The following is a 21,334-nucleotide window of genomic DNA, read 5'->3' as shown; positions in this document are numbered from 1 at the left end:
CTGTGCTACAGGGACTCAGAGGCATCTGCTGCGGCTGTGTTGATGGGGGATACAACTGATGAGAACTTGGAGAAGTCTTCTGGAGGAACTTACAAGCCCTAGGGGAAATAGTGTATAGATTCTGACACTAAGAAAGCGCAATATGGCAGAGGCTGCTAATTACCTGCCAGGATAGCCATTCTCTGCCTCCTCTTTTGCAGTGAGACCCCAATTTTATTTGAGGTAGCAAGTGCATCCAGCTGAAAGGCTACATTTGTAGCCTTGGTTACAGCAAGGTGTGGCCATGTATTTAATTTCTAGCCAAAACGTGTAAGCAGAATGTTGTATGGGCTTCTAGAAAAAAACACTAGGAATTTGCTTTTTCTCTGGATCGTGATGCATTGCACTAAGACAGTGGTGTAGCAAGGTAGATGCTGGCTACCTCCTCGATGATGTAAAGTTGTCATGCAAGCCCGGGCTTTCAAATCTGTGCTTTTTTTATGTGAGGGAAAAATAAATTTATATTTTATTAGGCGTATGTTATTTTGGGTTTTTCTTTTATAGTCAATTAATTCTCATCTTAATATGTTATATGAAATGTCTAGAACCCACCTCAGCTCCCTACAGTGAAAGTCATCAGTTCACCAGCCCAGCCCATTCACATGAGAGCTGCCAGTCAGCTCTCTCATTCTGAAGCAGATTGCACAGCACAAAGTCACCAAACATTTGAAAAACAAAACTTCTGATGGAAAAAAGAGAGGCCAAAATAGAAACTTTGAAGATAAAGACATAATTCCAGGAGCAAAGGAAGATAGTAAAATAAACTAAATAATACTTAATGTTATTTAAAAATAAGATACATTTTTACATTCATAAAGTACTAACAAAATGCAAATAAGCAAAAAAAAAAAGTAAAAAGATACTCAGAAATGGAAAGAACTGTTGGAAATGAAAAATATAATAGGTAAAATTAAAAACTCAATAAGTAAGCTTAAAAGTAAAGTTGGCAGAAAATCGTAAGGGCTGTATTAGAAATAAAAAGGCTCAACTCGGAGGTCCAACAGATATACATTCCAGAAACAAAAAGAAGAAAATGGATGGAAAGAAATTATAAAAGAAACAATTCAGAGAAGTCACCCTGAATTGAAGTTTCTATACTGAAAGGGTACACTTCCTGCCTAAAAATATTAATGCAAAAAGACCCACAGCAAGAGATGTAATTACAAAATCTCAGAATATCTAGGTAAATAGAAGATTTCCAACATTTTTCAAAAGAAAAATATCAAGACTCAGAATAGAATACTTCTCAACAGCAACATTAGGTTCTGGAAAAAAATGGAACAGTACCTTGAAAGGTCTATGGGAAATTTATTTTAGCTGGAAATTCTATAGTATAGTCAGCCATAGTCTCAAACAAGTGTAAGGATGGAATAAAGGAAAGGACATTCTTAGTCATGGAAAATTGAAAATACTCGTTTCCTTACATTCTTTCTCGGAAAACTCCTAAAAGACACACGTCATCAAAACAAAGGTGCAAGTCAAGAGATGGATAGGAGTTCAACCCAGGGACCAGGGGTCTAAAGAGAGACACAACTGGAATTCTCTGGTTGATGCGAGGATGACAGGTTCACAACAGACCCAGACTGGAGAAGGCTAGCACAGTGCGCAGAGGGATGACTTCAGGGGGCAGGGGTGGGGAGTGGGGAGGTGGGGGGCAGAGAGGGGGGTAGTGCTAGATTTCCTGAGACATTTGGTTATTCTGAGCAGAGTGAAGGATTCTACTGAAGAATTTGGGAAAGTGTTAGCAAATAAAAATCAATTCAACTGTGAACGCAGGGAAAAAGTGGACAAGAAAGGAGCTGTAATCCTACCAGGTGGCTCTCTTGCAAATAACATTTTCAAGCTCCTAATTGTATTAACACCGATTAGTGAATTAACTTAAAACTTCACTGAAACCAAATTAGGAAAATGGAGGCTAGGAGTGTTGGATACCTCTCTTTCATAGGAAGATAATAATACCATTTAACTTTGAAAACACAAGAAATAGTAACATTAACATGCTAAGTATGAAGAAAAAAATTATATGGAGTTAAGTTTGGGGAGAAAAAAATTATAAAAATAATTTAAAGCAGTTACCTCTGGGAGCAGGACTTGAAGGACTGTGAATTTGGGACAGAGAGATGCTGGTTTTCATTATCAGCAAGATAGCACAACTTGACTTTTTTCTCTTAGAGTTAGAAAAACAGAAAAGAATAGTAGGAGATCAGGCAACTCACACTAGTTTACCAACACTGTTATATACAAAGGTTCATCACGTCTGCCTGCTCCACACCATCCTTCTCTCTCCAAGACCAATTAGACTTTTTAAACGATATCCATAAATTGTAACAGTGATCTGAAACAGAATTTATAAACAGGATGAGTATTCCATGAAAAGCGATCATCTATCTACTTAGGATTTGTAATCTATTTTTCAGCTATGCCACAGCAATTTGGGTCAGGATACAGACAAAGGAAAAGATTTGGAGAGGTCTCTGAGTTGAGTTAACATCAAGGAAGAAAAGTAAAAACATTTTTAACAATTAGTGAAAGAAAAATAGGACAGTGGAGAGGAGGACATTGCTAAAACTAATACATAGCGGTGTTACCTCATTCTAATAAAGTAGCCCAGGTAAAGAAGAAAAAGTACATAGAAATTCATCCAGGACTCCCCAGGCAATTGAAGCAGTATCAAAAATACACTACTGGGACCTGATCAAACTAAAAAGCTTCTGCACAGCCAAGAACATAGTAAGTAAAGCAAGCAGACAGCCCTCAGAATGGAAGAAAATATTTGCAGGTTACACCTCCGATAAAGGTCTAATAACCAGAATCCACAGAGAACTCAAACATATTAGCAAGAAAAGAACATGTGACCCCATCTCAGGGTGGGCAAGGGACTTGAAGAGAAACTTCTCTAAAGAAGACAGATGCACAATCTACAAACACATGAAAAAAAGTTCATCATCCTTAATCATCAGAGAAATGCAAATCAAAACTACTTTGAGATATCACCTAACCCCAATAAGAGTAGCCCACATAACAAAATCCCAAAACTAGAGATATCGATGTGGATGTGGAGAAAAGGGCACACTTCTACACTGCTGGTGGGAATGCACACTAATACGTTCCTTCTGGAAGGATGTTTGGAGAATACTTAGAGACCTAAAAATAGACCTGCTATTCAATCCTATAATTCCTTTACTAGGTTCATACCCAGAAGACCAAAAGTCACAATATAACAAAGACATCTGTACCAGAATGTTTATTGCAGCCCAATTCATAATTGCTAAGTCATGGAAGAAGCCCAAGTGTCCATCGACCCACAAATGGACTAGCAAATTGTGATACATGTATACCATGGAATATTATGCAGCCTTAAAGAAAGATGGAGACTTTACCTCTTTCATGTTTACATGGATGGAGCTGGAACATATTCTTCTTAGCAAAGTATCTCAGGAATAGAAGAAAAAGTATCCAATGTACTCAGTCCTACTATGAAGCTAAATTACAGCTTTCACGTGAAGACTATAACCCAACTATAGCACAAGACTATGAGGAAAGGGCCAAGGAAGGGGAAGGGAGGGGGGAGGTTTTGGTGGAGGGAGGGTAATGGAGTGGGGCCACATCTACGGTGCATCTTAGAATGGGTACAGGTGAAACTTACTAAATGCAGAATACAAATGTCTACATACAGTAACTAAGAAAATGCCATGAAGGCTACGTTGAACAGTTTGATGAGACTATTTCAGATTGTATATTAAACCCGCACATTGTACCCCTTGATTGCACTAATGTACACAGCTATGATTTAACAATAAAAATAAATTAATCAAAAAAAATTGTAGTTATAAGCAAAAGTTGGTTGCCTAGGGAACAATTGTATATTCAGTTTAACAGAAATAAAAGGATATTTTTCTTAAAAAAAAAAAAAAAGAAATTCATCCAAAGAGCTCTCACTGCTTACACCTTCACTTCTAAGGTTAACTGTGGCCTTTGAAGTCCCCCACAGGCTGTGCTAAGAGTCCTTCGTTTGCCCCATGTGCTGGATCAAGACCCTCCCCTCCATCCCGTCACCCCTGGCAGTGTGCAAACACCTGCTCCGGGCAGGCCCCATTTCCACAGCTCATTTCTGCGCTACTGGCTGCTTCCTGCGGCCTCTCCCTTCCTCTGTGTGACCCTCACCATTCTTCAAACCCCAGCACAAGCCGTGTCACCTGTGCGAAGCCTCAGGGTCACACTCATCAGCCATCTGCCCCTTGGCCCTTCCCAGTCTTTCTCATCTGCCCTGTGCATTTGGCCACTTTGCCTCCATTTTGTCCCATGGTAGTTTCTGTGCACGTCCGAATTCTCCAACCAGACTGCATGCACAGGGACAATAGGCAAGAAGTGGGTGCTCAATACGTGTTTGATTGTTACCTGAGTTGATTCATCTGATGCCATGTTACCATGCTACCAAGATGTTCAGGGGTCACCTTCAAGAGAAAATTATTTTATAAACTCTCAGGAATTTGTGGCTAGAAAAACATCCAACTTTGCAAGCAGGAATGTAACTGGGAGGCTCACTTCATAGGACATTCACTTTAATAACAAGCAATAACTGTGTTTACTAAACAATTTCAGACCGTGATTGCCAAATCGAGTCAATGTAAGAAAAAAAAGCAAACGATGACACACTCTCTATGGCAAGTGTCCTTTCCTGTTACTAATTAAGTGATGGCAAAAGCCCATTCATGCCACGTCGTCACTATTATTTTCTAAATTCTGTGCAAAAAGAAGCAGGTTTCAACCGAAGAGAAAGAGGAATGAAGAGCCTTCCACTTCTAGTTTTCTTCTTTATAAGATCTTCGGCATTTCCTTCAGACCAAAGGATAGAACCTGAAGAGAACATGCAGCTGGCTCAGGTACCATCTCGATATGTGTTATTAACGACTGTCATGATTCCCTTGGGACCTAAAAAGACAGTTCATTCCTGTACTAGAAGCCTGAACATCAAGAAACTATGTGAGGGGTGGACTAACTCTGGGACAGGGTGAGGAAAAAAGGCAGAGTCTGCTACAACTCTGAGCAGTGCTCACCAGGGAAGGGATATTGAGTGAGAGGAAAAAGGGGACATCCCTGTAAGGCCCGGAGATCTTTATAAAACCCTGGCAAGACAACCCAGGGACAACCCAGGGAACCCCCTAGTCCCTGTATCTAGAAAATACATTGCTCTGGAGATCCCCTTTAAATATTAGTCAGTTGATTTCTCCTATTTGTTTAAAGGAAATAAATTTGCAAAATGGATAGTGACCTATCTCTTCCAGAATTTATTTTTTTTTTTAAATGAAAGTAACAGCAAACTTCATTTTCTTCTGTGGAGGTTCGGCATTGTGTGAACTGTGTGGTTTGGCTAATTCTGATGGCTCAGAGATCAACCAGTTCTCAGAAATTTCAGGGAGTGGGGTGACTTGTTTCTTGCCTCTCTGGGTCCTTCCTTTATTCTTTTCCCCCCTCCCTTCTTTCTTTCCCTCATTACTTATTTCCTTTTGTTCCTTTCTATTGCCAAAAAGGGTTTCTGGAAATTTTGTTTTGTCCTGGGATGGAGATCTGCTCTCCTGCAGTCTGGGCCTTTTTGTGTCTTTTTGGTCAGGCGTATCTCAACCAGTTCTACTCTCTTGAACTAGAAGGGAGTCATCTTGTTCAGAGCAGGAACAGGAGCCTCACGGAGAGCAAACTTCGGGAAATGCAAGCATTTTTTGGATTGACAGTTTCTGGCAAACTGGACTCAAACACTCTCGAGATCATGAAGACGCCCCGGTGTGGAGTGCCGGATGTGGGTCAGTACGGCTACACGCTCCCCGGGTGGACGAAACACAACCTCACATACAGGTAATGCTTCCAGCAACTTATTTCTGCCTAATCCAAAGGAGCATTGCTATGCTCTCCAAAGAATAATAACAATTCTTTACTTTACTGAGCCCTTCCTGCATGGGTGGCACTTCATAGATTGATTCCATCCTCCCAAGTGACCTGTGCTATCCGCACGACTGTTACTGCCCCCTAAACACAGAGAAGCTGAAACCCAAGCTCATTGACCATGGCCAGGGTTCTGCACTCCTGTCAAAGACTGGCTCCAGCAGGCAGGCTCCAATCTCTGTCTCTGTCACCTTTCTATAAGGTCAGGACAAGAAACTGCCATTTAATGGTAAATGCTTGATGACGTGTGCTTAAGAGAAAACAGGGCAGCCCCTGGAGCATGACCAGTTCATGTCAGAGATGTGTGAGCAGCCAATCTCAGAAGGGAGGTATGGAGTTTCCTGCAAACATGCCAAGAACTGGCTCATTGGCAGAAAGAGGATGAAGGACGCCCTTAATCTGAGACAGAGCCAATGGCGTTGACCACTACGCTGGAGCCTTTGTGACAGTTCTTCCTTCCTCCCTCTTATGGAGTCCTAAGAGTTGAGATGAAAAAGGAGCTTAACAAGATAGGGAATATAAATAAGAGAAAAATCTTTTTCCAAGTAACTCTCTGTGGCTCTTGAGTAAGACTCTGAATGCTAATACATGCCTGAGACTGGTACAGTTATTTAAGAACATAAATCTCCTTGTAATACTCAAGTCATGTTTGACATCTACGATTGTAACAGATACCAGATAAAATAGATGAAATAGCAAATGTTATCAGTATATATCAAGTATTACCATTTTAATACAGGTTTTTCCTTTCTTAAAATGTGCACACCTTGTTGGGCACTCTCTGTAAATTTGAAACATATTTATATATGAGAAAATACATATAAAAGATGAATGCTGTCTCGCTTAAGGTATGATCTTCGAGAATTCGGTTTACCTCCTTGAGCCTCCTTTGTTAAAGGGGTATGCTACTCCCTGATTCATAGGTTAGATGAAAAAAATCAATAATATGGCATATGCACAAGTTTTTCATTTAAATAAAATTTTATGCAAACGTAGGATGACAAAACCGTACTGAAAGTTACTGTAGGCCGTGATTGATCAGCTAGACATGACCTGTGTGGTCTGTGTGTACATTCATGCATGTATAACCAGCAATTGACATATTTTTATTAATTTTTAAGACTAATGAATTATACTCCAGATATGGCACGAGCTGATGTGGATGAGGCTATCCAAAAAGCTTTTGAAGTGTGGAGCAAAGTTACTCCACTAAAATTCACCAGGATTTCCAAGGGGGCTGCAGACATCATGATTGCCTTTAGGACCCGAGGTAAGGTTTTCAGGAGAGAGAAAAGTGTGGCTATTTTTATCTCTGGTGATTTAAGGAAGTTGATCTTTTTTTTCCTCCCATGAATGATCTGTCAGTCCACGGTTGGTGTCCTCGTCACTTTGATGGCCCCCTGGGAGTCCTCGGCCATGCCTTTCCTCCTGGCCTGGGTCTGGGAGGTGACACTCACTTTGATGAGGATGAAAACTGGACCAAGGATGCAGATGGTGAGTCTCGTTTTCTTTATGAACAAAATTTTATTATTCTAAAGAATCCCCCTAAAGAATAGCTTTGTAACTAGTTGCTTTTTACCTCTAAGCTTCCCAACTTCCCCACAATTTTCCATATTCTATGATATAAGTGTTCCACATCAGACACAATAACCCTCAAACAGTTGTTAATCCTTTTATGATCAGAGCACTCTTCATTTATTTATACATTCCTGATATTATTCATCTACATTGCATGGGGGTCCACTATGTGCACACAAGGTATTGTGTGGACCCCAAAACTGTACTAGAAAAGCGTCAGCCCTTCAGAGGTTCATGATCCTGTGTGATACATAAGGGTTAAGACCACACACCCACCATACAAGGCAGAATATGTTTTGTGTTGCACTGGTAGGAGAAGTCATCTCTTGCTTGAGGATTAAAAGAAGACTCTAGAGAAATGGTAATTTGGTGTTAGCAATTAAAGGCTAGCGTGTGGGTTTGTGGCCCACAGAGGGTCTACGTACAAGCATGAACTTCCTCTTCTAACTCTTGCCCATCTATGAAAGAATTACAACCTAATTCGTATATTTGACTTATTCCTTCAAACCAAGTACATCGATTTTATTTTTTTAACGGGCCTGCTTAGCATTAGAAGAGTTTTAATACCTTTCCAACAACAACAAAGAGACTTTGCTACAGTATAGTGTTTGCACCGAGCAGAGAAGCAGGCTCAGTAGATTCTCAGGCCCTCCCCATTCTTTTTTTTCTGCCACTGGCATCAACCTTCTTGGGTCTGGTGTCCCAGGAAAGCACATCTTACAGCTCTCCTGATGGCTGTCATAAAGCCTTCAGTCCATTCCTACCAAGCAACTTCAAATAGTCTGTTTGGATCAGTTTTGCCGTTTCTGCAAAACTGAAAGTCTCTGATAAAAGTGGCCCATGGCTGCCCACTCACTGCTCAGTCTGAACGTGTGATGTGACTGTTCTTCCAAGTGCTGGTGAGAAGGGTGAAGAAGTCAGTCCTGGCTGAACTTGAGTTAGCATCACATGCAGACATGAGAATGAAGGAGGTAGGATAACGCTGTCCTGCAAACAGCCCAGAAGTGTCTATTGCTGAGACACACCCTGATATTTCTTTCTTTCTTTTTGCAGTTTTTGGCCGGGGCTGGGTTTGAACCCACCGCCTCCAGTATATGGGGCCAGCGCCCTACTCCTTTGAGCCACAGGCGCCACCCCCGATGTTTCTTTGATCTTGGTCTAACAGCGGTGTGGACATGAGCTATTGGCACTTTCCAAAATCAGGATTACTTCCTTTGCTCGGCCAGGCTTTACTTTTGTGTCTAGAGGAGAGATGAGTCAAAGATTTCACTATTCTTTTATCCCTTTCAGTCCAAAACTTAATAGAAATTCCTCTTACTCATAATGCTTTAACACTTCTGCCAACAGGGCTGTGTGGACGGGATTATTTTTTTGAAATTCAAATGGTTTGGGCCCCGAACTGGCAAGGGTTGCTTGAGCAAGGCAGGAGATAAACCCAGCCCTCAACCAAGTTCTGGATGGGCAAGCAGGTGGCACCATTCCAAAGAAAACCTGTCTTCCGACCACTGTGTTACCTTCCCTCGGGGAAGGGTCAGTGGGCTTCTGGTGACACCGCATGGTGTAGCTCTTATTTAACTGACATTAAAGGAAAAAGTCTTCTTGTTTTCTTATAAAAACATAAACCCTCAATCAAATGTAATCTTCAATTCAGTTGTGATTTTTTTAATAGAAAATTTTCCAAAAATAGATATTACTTTTTTCTTTGCAATGTATAGGCTCTCTCCTGTGAGAAGGAAGCCCAAAAGTCTTAATGTAACTTGCTTAAGAGCAAAACACAATAGTTATCTGCTGATCCTGTTGCTTCCTAAGGGAAGACAAACTTGTCACATGGTGATGTTGGAGGGGTTTAAGCACATACAGAAAAAAAGCAATTCCAATGTGTCAGATAAGACTTCTGGGACGGTCACTAGGGTCACGTATGAAAGATACATCTAACCTTTTCATTTGAATAAACACCAGGACACCCAGCAGTCATCACTAAGCCCCTAGGATTGCCAAACGGTTTAGAGTCACCAGGAATAACAGAGGACTGTCCCTGTACACAAAGGGTGTGCAGCTTGGTGATAAAAAAGATAATTTGGTCCCGTATGTACTATGACAGAATCAAGCATTCAGTCTATGGAAGCCGAGAGAGGTGCGTTCAGCCTGCATACAGGCTGAAGGAAGCCCCATGATAAGTCCAGAGAGCAGTCCTAGGGCATAAGCCGGACTGCTGAGAAAGAGGGCTGGGGAGAGAATATTCTGGGCAGAGGGAGGGAAGTACAAGACAGAACAAGAAGATTACAAAGAACATGGCCCAGATGAGAAATGTGAGTGATTCGACGCGGCTTGATGGGACGAGGCAATGAAGCAGAAGGCTGGTGAGAAGCAGGGACAGCTGAGTCACGCACGGTCTTGTCAAGGCTTTCTCCTACAGCCACCTGAGAACCTCTGAAGCTATTAGCAAGGACAGCATGATCACAGAAGTATAGTCTCATGACAGCCCCACACGGGGGCATCTAATTTTTTTTAGTACTACCCGTTTCCGAGACACTGATTGCAAGCTATTTGTTTACTCTGGGTTATATTTTGCCATGGTATGACCAATGCCAGTCACAATCAAGCACCGTACGGCAATGGTGCAGTCAAGAACAGGTCACATATATGACAAGGGTTCCCTAAGATTATGATGGCGCTAGTGATGTCATGGCATATGCATTGTGTGCGTGTTTGGGTGACATTGGAATGAATGTGCCTGCTGCCCTGCCAGTCATATAAAAGTATAGCACATACAATTACATACAGCGCATAAAGCTTAATAAATGACTGTGCTACCGGTCTGTGCATTTACGTACTCTGATTTTTTATCCTTATTTTAGAGTGTAGTCTTTTCACTTATTTTTTACAGTTGTAAAACAGCCCCAGGCAGGTGTGTCAGGAGGCATTCGAGAAGATGGCGTTGTTAACATAGATGACAGTTGCACGCCTGTTACACCCTTGAAGACCCTCCAGTGGGACAAGTGTGGAGACGGAGGAGAGTGACACTATGACCCTGACCCTGTGTAGGCCTAGGCCAATGTGTGTGTTTGTGTCTTACTTTTTATTTTTAATTTCAAAATGTAAAAATAAATTTAAAAATTTTTAAATAGAAAAATGTATATAGGATAAGACTATAAAGAAGACAATTCTTACAGCAATTTAGTAAGCTAAGTGTTATCACAAAAGTCAAAAGTGGAAAATACTTAAGCTTATAAAGTAAAAGTGGCAGTAAGCTAAAGTTGATTTTATATTGACGAAATTTTTTTTCCATGAGTTCAGTGGAGCCTGAGTGTACGGAATTTCTAAAACCTACCACAGTGTACGGCGGTGTCCCGGCCTTCACCCTCACTCCCCACTCACTCACTGGCGCGTCCAGAGCAGCGCCCAGTCCTGCAAGCTCTGTTCATGGTCAATCCCTGTGTAGGTGTGCCATTTTTTATCTTTTATTCCTTATTTTTCCTATACTTTTTCTACACTTAAATACATAAATACTTAACATTGTGTGAAAATCGCCTGCAGTAATTCAGCTCAGTAACATGCTGTGCAGATTTGCAGCCACACAGCGGTGTGTGTAGTAGACTGTGCCATCCAGGTTTGTGTAAGCACATTTTAAGATGTTTATGCCCTTAATGTATTTATCAGAATGTGTTCTCATTATTTGGTGATGCACAACCATGTGTATTAGTATTGAAGTATTTCCCAGATAAATAACCACACCTTAATTATAAGAATTATCTGCAGTGAAGCCTTTTCTTGCTAATCTCAGATGTAGGCATTTTCCTTTTGATCAACTCATGTACTCAGACTTTTCCTGTTTTTATTAAGGATTCAGCTTGTTTCTTGTGGCTGCTCATGAATTTGGTCACTCCCTGGGGCTCTCTCACTCCAACGATCAAACAGCCTTGATGTTTCCAAATTATATCTCACTGGATCCTAATAAATACCCACTTTCTCAGGATGATATCAATGGAATCCAATCCATCTACGGTGAGCCAAGTTACAAATCTGAATATATGTGAACTAAACACGAGGCTTCTCAGAAGGGAAGTTGAGAAATGACTTCTTAAAAAATTGTCATGAAGCAAATATTCACTTAGGTAAGAACCTCGTGGGGGCATATTTCCTCACGCCTTCTTAATTCACCAGGATATTTTCTTCTTATTAAAGGAGGTCTGCCTGAGGCCCCCGCCAAACCGGAGGAACTCCCTGTGCCTCATGCCTGTGACCCTGACTTGACTTTTGACGCCGTCACCACTTTCCGCAGAGAAGTAATGTTCTTTAAAGGCAGGTAAACCCATTCCCCTAAACGCCTCAACATCCTAGGAAGACATTTCTTTTCAAGGGATTTGAGAATAAAGAAGGAGTCAGGTGGATACTGAAAATGTGTGGCTTTTGCTTTTCATTTTATAACTGCTCGGTCTGTTTGACTATTTTACCGTGTGCATCCATTTGTTACTTGTTTGATAAATTAGTTTGTAAATGTTTCTAAGAAATTTTTACAGTGGCCATTGTATAAGAAGGTGAAGGACAGTCTACTTTCTGTGACTTTCCCAGCCAAAATAATACACCGACCCCAGGGCCGTGCTGGGACCAAAGTCCATCTGCTTTCAGGAGCCTATGGTTAAATTTTCAGAAATTTTGCAGACCAGTTCATATCACATTGGCAGCTTGAAACTGGCTGTGGTTGAAGTATTTACACCCTGGAAATCAGCAAATGATTAAAGTCTTTTTCCCACCTGGAGAGCCAATTATTAGACACGTATCAACTTGCCGCTGGCCATTTTTTAATGTTGCATCAGTAAAGTGCTTGCTATAATGCAAAGTCGCTTCTCTCACAATGCAAAAACAGGGGTCCTCAAACTACGGCCCGTGGGACACATGAGGTGGTGTGATTGTATTTGTTCCCATTTTGTTTTTTTACTTCAAAATAAGATATGTGCAGTGTGCATAGGAATGTGTTCATAGTTTTTTTTAAACTATAGTCCAGCCCTCCAATGGTCTGAGGGACAGTGAATTGGCCTCCTGTTTAAAAAGTTGGAAGATCTCTGCACGGTTTGGACTTAAATTGCAGCGTGGTGTGCCAGTTATGTAGTATGCCATGACCATGTTTTTGTCGTTGGCTTAGAATGTTGGGTGTTGTCTTTTTGGCAAACAGAAAAAGAGCTCATTGAGCACTCAGGGCTATTTATAATATTTCCATGGTAGTTCTCCCCGCTGAGCAGCCAGGAGCCTGGGTACAAAGACACATGATCGTGTTAGTCCGAAAGGCAGAACTAAACTTACAATCACATAAATTTGCTGAAGAAAATTGTGCTGATTCTTTAAATTATTGGAGGGAGATACAAATCGGTCAGATGAAAGTCAGGCCTAAGGCTGCAATATTTTCACTGACATAAACAGATAGTCTGCAAGTGTAAAGAGCTTTTTCTTGAACACAGGCACCTGTGGAGGATCTATTACGATATCACCAATGTTGAATTTGAATTAATAGCTTCGCTCTGGCCATCTCTGCCAGCCGATCTCCAAGCTGCATATGAGAACCCCAAAGACAAGATTCTGGTTTTTAAAGGTAACCTTCCGCATTGCAATTCCTCCCTCTTCTTCTGGTTGCCAGAACTGGCCAGTGCATACATGTGTCATAACAAAAGTTGTAAGATACGTGAGAATTGAGAAACATGAAATCTGCCGAATGTAAACAACTGAAGCCCTCCCCACACCAATAAGCTGAGCAGGTTGAAACTTGGGCGGATAAATCAGGGAAAAAGACACCGTCGGCTGTGTTTCTTGGAGGTGAAACAAAGGATCACAACACAGTCTGTCACAAAACTTTCATGTTGACCTATTTATTCTGGCATAAGGAATACCATGTTCTTTATGCCAAGCGGACAGGGATTCTGCCCTCATTTTAGGATCCCGTCATAAGGAATCTATCTAGGAATTGTCTGTGGCTATGAAGATAAACACAATCCCAATTGCTTAGAACTAAAAAAAAAATTAGGTAATAAAAAATAAATACATCTGTTTTTCCTGACAAAAGTAATCAATTTCTCTTTTATGTTCCCTTTTTATCAGAGCTGCCAGATTTGGTAAATAAAAATGCAGGCTGCTATGAATTTCTGATAAACAACAAATAACTTTTGGGGACTCTCATGCCTCCTGCAATATTTTATATTTATTTATACCGAAAGTTGATCCCTGTTTACTTGAAATTCTGATTTAACTGGCATCTTTTATTTAATCTAGCAACCCTACTTTTTATGTGGATTTCATCAGATCACTAGCCTTTGAGAGCATTTGGGAGCTGAAATTTAGGAGAACATGTCCAAACAGACTTTGTTTTTAACAATTGTAATGGACACTTAATAATTGTACATACTTATTGGGTACCGTGTGGCACCTCAATACGTATATGCATTGCACATTTAATTGTTTTGATAAAGTTAGACAATTAAGAGCAATCCATACAATGAAACCAATGGATGAAAGTATGCACACAATTGACTACAGGCATATATTAATAATATTTGTATAATATTAATAATATAAGCCGCTAAGGAACTTGCTAAGAATAACTGAAGGCATAAGATGACTAAGTCTCCAAGCACTGAAGCTAAGTGGAACTAAGGATCTAATTATTTTCAAACTTTCTCCCGCTAGGAAATAGATTAGAAGATAATTATTTCCTCTCTTTCTAGGCGAAAACTTCTGGATGATCAGAGGATACGCTGTCTTGCCAGATTATCCCAAATCCATTCACACTCTTGGGTTTCCAAGACGTGTGAAAAAAATAGACGCAGCTGTCTGTAACAAAAACACAAGAAAAACCTATTTCTTTGTGGGAATTTGGTGCTGGAGGTAAGTTCACAGACAATTGACCCCTTTGTTTTATTAGGGGAGAATATTCACAGTAGCATCACTTCGACACAGGCCAAAAAAAAAAGAATCTGTAATCTTTTTTTTTTTTATTATTGTTGGGGATTCATTGAGGGTACAATAAGCCAGGTTACACTGATTGCAATTGTTAGTAAAGTCCCTCTTGCAATCATGTCTTGCCCCCATAAAATGTGACACACACCAAGGCCCCACCCCCCTCCCTCCTTCCCTCTTTCTGTTCCCCCCCCATAACCATAATTGTCATTAATTGTCCTCATATCAAAATTGAGTACATAGGATTCATGCTTCTCCATTCTTGTGATGCTTTACTAAGAATAATGTCTTCCACTTGAATCTGTAGTCTTTTTAAGATGAATTACATGAAAGGCAATCTGAAGCTGATGACCTTTACCAAACCAAAGGATGTTTCAATGAGTCCAGTGATTTTTCTCTCACTTACAAAATACAGATAAGATAAAATAATAGAGCTGCTAATGCCAACCAAATTGTCAATGACACGAACACATCCAGTTAAAATTTATGAAAGCGCCAAACCGAGCCCTGAATGTGACTTAGCAGCTCCTCAGAAGGGCATCAAACAAATGATGTAGACTTTGCCCCGGGTCATTTCTTGTTTGCAAGATACTATAATGATTCAACCAAATATAATCTTCACCCAATTCATATTATTGATTGAGTTAGTTTTCCTCTGCTAGGCCCGTTCATCCCCATGTCCATGCTTGATTCTAAATCAGGCAGTAGACTCATTAAGCTCCTCAAATCCTTATCCACAGGTATGATGAGATGACCGGAACCATGGAGAAAGGGTTCCCACAGAGGGTGATCAAACACTTCCCAGGAATCGGGCTCCGTGTGGACGCTGCTTTCGAATACAAAGGTGAGTACTGGTACTTCAACTATCCGGACACTTGAGGGATTGCATTAGCTGTAAAAGAAGACAGCACAAAGCCTTCAATATTTTGATTTTAATGTAATTTTACTACTCTTAAGTATATGAAATAATAAACATTAACCCTGCATGCATTATCAGAAACTGAATTTAAAAATCCTGAATTGTACTCTGTTACACCATTTCAAAGCTATACTTGTACAAAGTACCCAAATTAGTTTTGCTCATCATTCATGTGAAGTACTCCCAAAAGACACCCTGAACGTGTGAAAAATGACTAAACCCACGGACAGGACAACGATCCTCCCACTTTAATGAGTGCAGTTTAATGTAGATAGCTTGGAGTTGGTGTGTGAAACAAATTTCAGAGTATCTAAAGCAGTAGGATTGTAGGAGAGACCCAGGAGTTTTAAGTTTTAAAAGAATCTCAGGGAATCTAATGTACCCAGCCCAGCAACTGTGCCATCAAAGACAATCACCCAGACCATGGAGTAATCAGAAGTTGAAAATTCTTTCTGGGCAATACAGTCCATTTTTTCAATGAAATATAACCCAGAACCCCCAAACCTAAAGTAGGTAAAAATCGAACAGATCTAAGAAAATGAAGATGTAGGGGTGGGGGCCTTTCTCCTCCTGGTCTCCGAGACACTTTGTTGAACCCTAGTTGAGACTCTGTGCTGTAGACGGCAGTCTGGCTATAAAGATAATGAGTACCTTGTAACTCATACCTTATAGCTTGGCTTCCTCCTCATGGAAATAAAAGTAATTAGATTTCCCACATGACAGTAAACAACTAAAACTGTATCTCTATAATTCCACAAGTTTCTTTGTTCTCCATAATGTCATTTTATTCTACATTCATAAAATTTAAAAATATGGAACCCTTAGGTAGTTACACAAAATAAGTAATCATGGTTCTCTGTCTTTAGGATTTTTCTATTTCTCCCGTGGATCAAAGCAATTTGAATATGATGTTAAGACAAAGAACATTACCCGAATAATGAGAACCAGTACTTGGTTTCAATGTAAAGAACCATTAGACTCATCGTTTGATTTTGGTGCCGAGGAACTAGTGCATTCAGCAGGAGTCGATATATTGTACCAGAAGAGTCAAAGGTTGTTTATTTTCAGTATTGTTCATCTGCTGAAAAATATTTATAGTTATCAATAAATTCATAGACCTGAAATAAACGTGGAGAGGTCTTTTAATCTAAACTCTGCCTCAAAGTAGAAGGGAACCATTTTTGAGCATCCGATTGCCAGCCCTAGTTCTGAATATCTATTGGGGAAAAATTCAATGGCCATTTTCAACTGCCTATTTCTTTTAACGGGAAGTTATTGCATATGAACAAAATCTTTGACTGAAATCATGCTTTGTGAACTCAGAGAAGCAGGAATGTCTTATAACTAAACCCCCAAACACATTTATTAAATAAACCTATAGCATCCTGTTTGATCTGAACCCTTGGAGTTTAAAAGTCTCAATAAACTGCATTCCTCATCCCTGGGCATGTTCTGAACCCACCTCCAAAAGGGAAGAGTGATAGCCTGTGAAGATGCAGGGTGTGTTATGTTAGAGGCAATCCCCTATAACTAAGGAAGTAGCAGAAGTGGGAGAGAAGCATTCCCCCTATCCTTCCAAACACTGACCAATGCATTTAGCCATTCCTTAGAGAGTATAAAATCAAGTGTGGGGCATGTTGTTCTCACATACAAGAAACACACAGGTTTCTTCTCTGCATTTGAGATAAATGGGCATCACCTGAGCCTGGGCTTAGAAAATTTCTCTCCTTTGTTCCACCAAGTTATTTGTTGAGTTTCTAAATTCTTATGGTTAGGTTTTTCTTTATACCTTTAAATACGCTTAGCAAAGCTCTTAATAAATTTCCTTTTTCTTTTTTATTCTTGAGACAGAGTCTCACTTTGTCACCCTGTGTAGAGTACCGTGGCATCACAGCTCACAGCAACCTCAAACCGTTGGGCTTAAGTGATTCTCTTGCCTCAGCCTCCCGAGTAGCTGAGACTACAGGCGTCCACCACAAAGCCTGGCTGTTAATAAATTTTCTGATCCAGAAAATGGGACATTGTCAGTTGAAATTGATTCTGATGAGTGGCTATATTAAGCATCTGCCAACTGATATAAAATAAGCATATAAAAATCTCACAAATTCTTTCAGCTGTTCCCCCCACCCCATTTTCCATTGAGTTCAATTTTCCTAGAATCCAAAGAAAAGGGAGTGTATCAGACAGCTATTACATGCTCGAAACAGAAAGTAAATTTCAAGAAGTACAACTTAATATTTAGCATGTAGCGGACAGTAGTTTTTCAAAAAAATCATACTGGCATAATCAAAGACACATCATAGAAATAAACCTCAATTTTTACCTCATACCACATACTGTTCACAAAAATTAATGAAAAATGAGCCATATGGCTGGGCACAGTGCCTCACACCTGTAATCACAGCACTTGGGAGGCCGAGGCAGGTGGATTGCCTGAGCTCGCAAGTTCCAGACCAGCCTGAGCAAGAGTGAGACCCCTGTCTCTGAAAAATAGCTGGGCATTGTGGTGGATGTCTGTAATCCAACTACCTGGGAGGCTGAGGCAAGAGGATCACATGAACCCAAGAGTTTGAAGTTACTGTGAGGTACGACACTACAGCACTCTACCTACCATGGGTGACCAAGTGAAACTCTGACTCAAAAAAAAAAGAAAGAAAATGAGCCATAGACCTCTGAATAAAAGAATTAAAATTGTAAAACTCGGGCGGCGCCTGTGGCTCAAGGAGTAGGGCACCGGTCCCATATGCCAGAGGAGGCGGGTTCAAACCCAGCCCCAGCCAAAAACAAAAAAAAAGGTTGATATGAGCTGTGACGCCATGACCTAAGGTGACAGCTTGAGAGTGTCTCCAAAAAATAAAAAATAAAATTGTAAAACTCCTGGAAGAAAATATTTAAAAAATTTTTGCAACCTTAGATTATGCAAAGACTTTTTCAGTAGGACGTACAAACCGTTCATCATAAAAAAATAATGAATTAAATTTCATTAACATTCACACATTTTTTTTGCTTTCAAAAAAACAACATGAAAAGAATGAAGAGTCGAACAGGAAAAATATTTTCAAAACATGTCCAATAAAGAACTTGCATCTTGAATTCATAAAGAATCTTTATAATTCAAAAATAAGAAGACAAACAGTTCAATTTTTAAATCATCAAAACATTTGCTATATGAATGGCAAATAAGTAGATGACAAGACACTCAACCTCGTTAACCGTTAGGGAAATTCTAAACCACAATGAAATCCCACTATCTGTTCACTAAAATGGTTAAACTTCAAAAGACTGAAAACACCAAATGTTGGCAAGAATGTGGAGCAACTGGAGCTCTCTCAGAGTGCTGATGAGAAAGAAAGAATACAGAAACTCTGGAAAACAGCTTGGCAATTTATTACAAAGTTAAACGTACACTTACCTTGTGACCCAATGCTCCCATTCCTAAATATGTACCCAAGACAAATAAAAACATGTCCACAAAAGTATTTTTACACGGCCAGCCTTAGTGGCTCATGCCTGTAATCCCAGCAACCCAGGAGGCTGAGGCACAACAATAACTTTAACCCAAGAGTTTGAGCCTGGGCCACATAGTGAGACCTCCATCTCCAAAATGATAAGACATGTATGCCTCAGTTTCTCCATCTGTATTTCTCCGTCTGTGCAATAAGAATTGTAAGAAATCCAGGCAGATGTATATGTATACATGTGTGTGTATAAATGTTCTCAATAGTTTTATGATAGCTAAAAATCTGAAATACTTACCAAGTGGAATACTACTCAGCAATGAAAAGGAGCAAAAGCTGATCCATTCCACAATATAGACGGATCCCATAGCAATATGGTAAGTGAAAGAAACCGGATACAAAAGACTATATGTCAATGACTCCATTTAAATGAAAAATTAGAGAAGGCTAAACTTTAATAACAGAAAATCCACACCTGACAATGGGAGTGAAGGAAGGCTTCGACTTCAGCGACAGGAGTAAACTTTCCGGGGTGATGAAAATGTTCTATCTCATGATTATCGCAGTGGCACTCCACCATGCATGTTTTTCAGTCTATACTCATAAAATTAGTGAATTTTATTATGTGGTGATTCTTTTTTTTTGAGACTTTGTTGTCCCGGTAGAGTACCATGGCATCATAGTTCACAGCAACCTCAAACTCCTGGGCTCAAGTGATCTTTTTGCCTCAGCCTACAGGCATCTGCCACAACGCCCGGCTATTTTTGGAGATGGGGTTTTGCTCTGGCTCAGGCTGGTCTCGAACCTGTGAGCTCAGGCAATCCACCCACCTCAGCCTCCTAGAGTGCTAGGATTATAGACGTGAGCCACTGTGCCAGGTCTATATGGTAATTCTACCTTAATAAAGTAGAATTTAAAAAGTAGAGTGACTTAGTACTGGACATTTAGTAGATTCTCAAGTGTTGGGCAAGCTTGTTGTGTTTCCCTATACCTATTCTCTGTTCTGTGACATAAATGCTGTGATTTTATAGTTTGGAGAGCATGTAAAATTACTCTCACTGGGAGGCTGTGGCGGGTGGATCTCCTGAGCTCATGAGTTCGAGACCAACCTGAGCCAGAGCGAGACTCCATATCTAAATAGCCGAGCATTTTGGAGGGAGCCTGTAGTCTCAGCTACACAGGAAGCTGAGGCAATGGGATCACATGAGCCCAGGAGTTTGAGGTTGCTGTGAGCTGTGATGACATGGCACTCTACTGAGAGCAACAAAGTGAGACTCTGTCTCAAAAAAATAATAATAATAAAATAAAATAACACTCTGATTTGCTTATGGGCATTTATTTTCTCCTTGATTTAAAAATAAAAATTGGGGTCGGTAGGAATGGACAAGATAAAACTAAAAATAACCCTATTTTAAATTTAGTGGAAAGTCTAAAAACACAGTGTTCCAAGGCATATATGTTGACTATTAGAACTATATTAACAATTTATAACTCAAAGGTCAGGGGCTATCACTCATCCTTTGAAATTTAAATAAACTTGGCTTCCAACATCATCTGAGATTCTCAATTGGTGTGGAAAAAACATTATGAATATTTGTGAGCGAAGCCACCTTCAAGATCATCTCCCTAGAGACTACCACACAGATTCCAGCCACCTGCCCTTCTGCCTGATACCCTCCATTCTCTGACCTCTATGAGAAACCCAAGTTCCTGTTTATTTTTCTTTTTAATGTAAAGCAGTTATGCTATAGCCTTATTTTACTGTCTCTTTTAAACATGTCATCAGGACCCACATTCCTTAGAAAATCAGCTTGTCTAGGTATGTTTCCTCCTACAAAATAATACCAAGATAAAATATTTTTAATTCGTTTGCTATCTTGGACACAGGGTAAGAATATGAGCTCTGAAGCCAGACTACTTAAGCTTGGAGATCAGTTCCTCTTCGTATGAGCTGTGCAATCTGAGGCAAGCTATTTAACCTCTCTATGCCTCAGCGTCCTCATTTGTGAAATGAGAACAGTAAGAAATCCAGGCTCATAGAGTTGTTCAGAGGTTGAACAACTGGCCACACCCAACACAGAGAATCAGTATTTGATGTAGTAAATGTTCAATAACTATGTAAGTCATCATTGTTACAACTGGAAAAACTAGAGGGTGGAATACAATATTTACCAGCTCTTTATGTGCTATATCATACACTTACCAGAAACAGACAACCTAAACAACAAAGATATTTGGAGAGGAGAGAAGATATTTGAGTTTCTTCTTGCCTGGGACAAAGACAGAAATTCATCATAACCTTTCTATTGTTTATCATGGGCGGACTCTTTCAAGACACTCACCTAAATGAATCATTTGTTCCAGAAAGGACTGGGATGATTTCTTTGGTCTCGAAGTTATTTCAAACACATAACATATCTTCAGGTTGAAATTCAATCCTTCTTTTGTCTTTGGGGGA

The 21,334-nt window shown here is 40.1% G+C and overlaps 1 protein-coding gene across 1 annotated transcript; it reads left to right on the top strand.

Annotated features, from left to right (window-relative positions):
• The first annotated feature begins 4,806 nt into the window (after window positions 1-4,806).
• Window positions 4,807-16,606, top strand: MMP27 (matrix metallopeptidase 27). Its single transcript, XM_053561820.1, has 10 exons — window positions 4,807-4,922; window positions 5,651-5,889; window positions 7,098-7,246; window positions 7,342-7,470; window positions 11,398-11,559; window positions 11,740-11,860; window positions 13,011-13,141; window positions 14,268-14,427; window positions 15,240-15,343; window positions 16,285-16,606. The coding sequence occupies exons 1-10, from the start codon at window positions 4,824-4,826 to the stop codon at window positions 16,524-16,526; spliced, it is 1,536 nt and encodes a 511-aa protein (XP_053417795.1). The 5' UTR covers window positions 4,807-4,823; the 3' UTR covers window positions 16,527-16,606.
• The last annotated feature ends 4,728 nt before the right edge of the window (window positions 16,607-21,334 follow it).

The sequence above is a fragment of the Nycticebus coucang genome, chromosome 14 (genome assembly GCF_027406575.1).
Source record: "Nycticebus coucang isolate mNycCou1 chromosome 14, mNycCou1.pri, whole genome shotgun sequence".
NCBI classification, from domain to species: Eukaryota; Metazoa; Chordata; class Mammalia; order Primates; family Lorisidae; genus Nycticebus; species Nycticebus coucang.
This window is presented reverse-complemented; position numbering and strand designations above follow the sequence as displayed.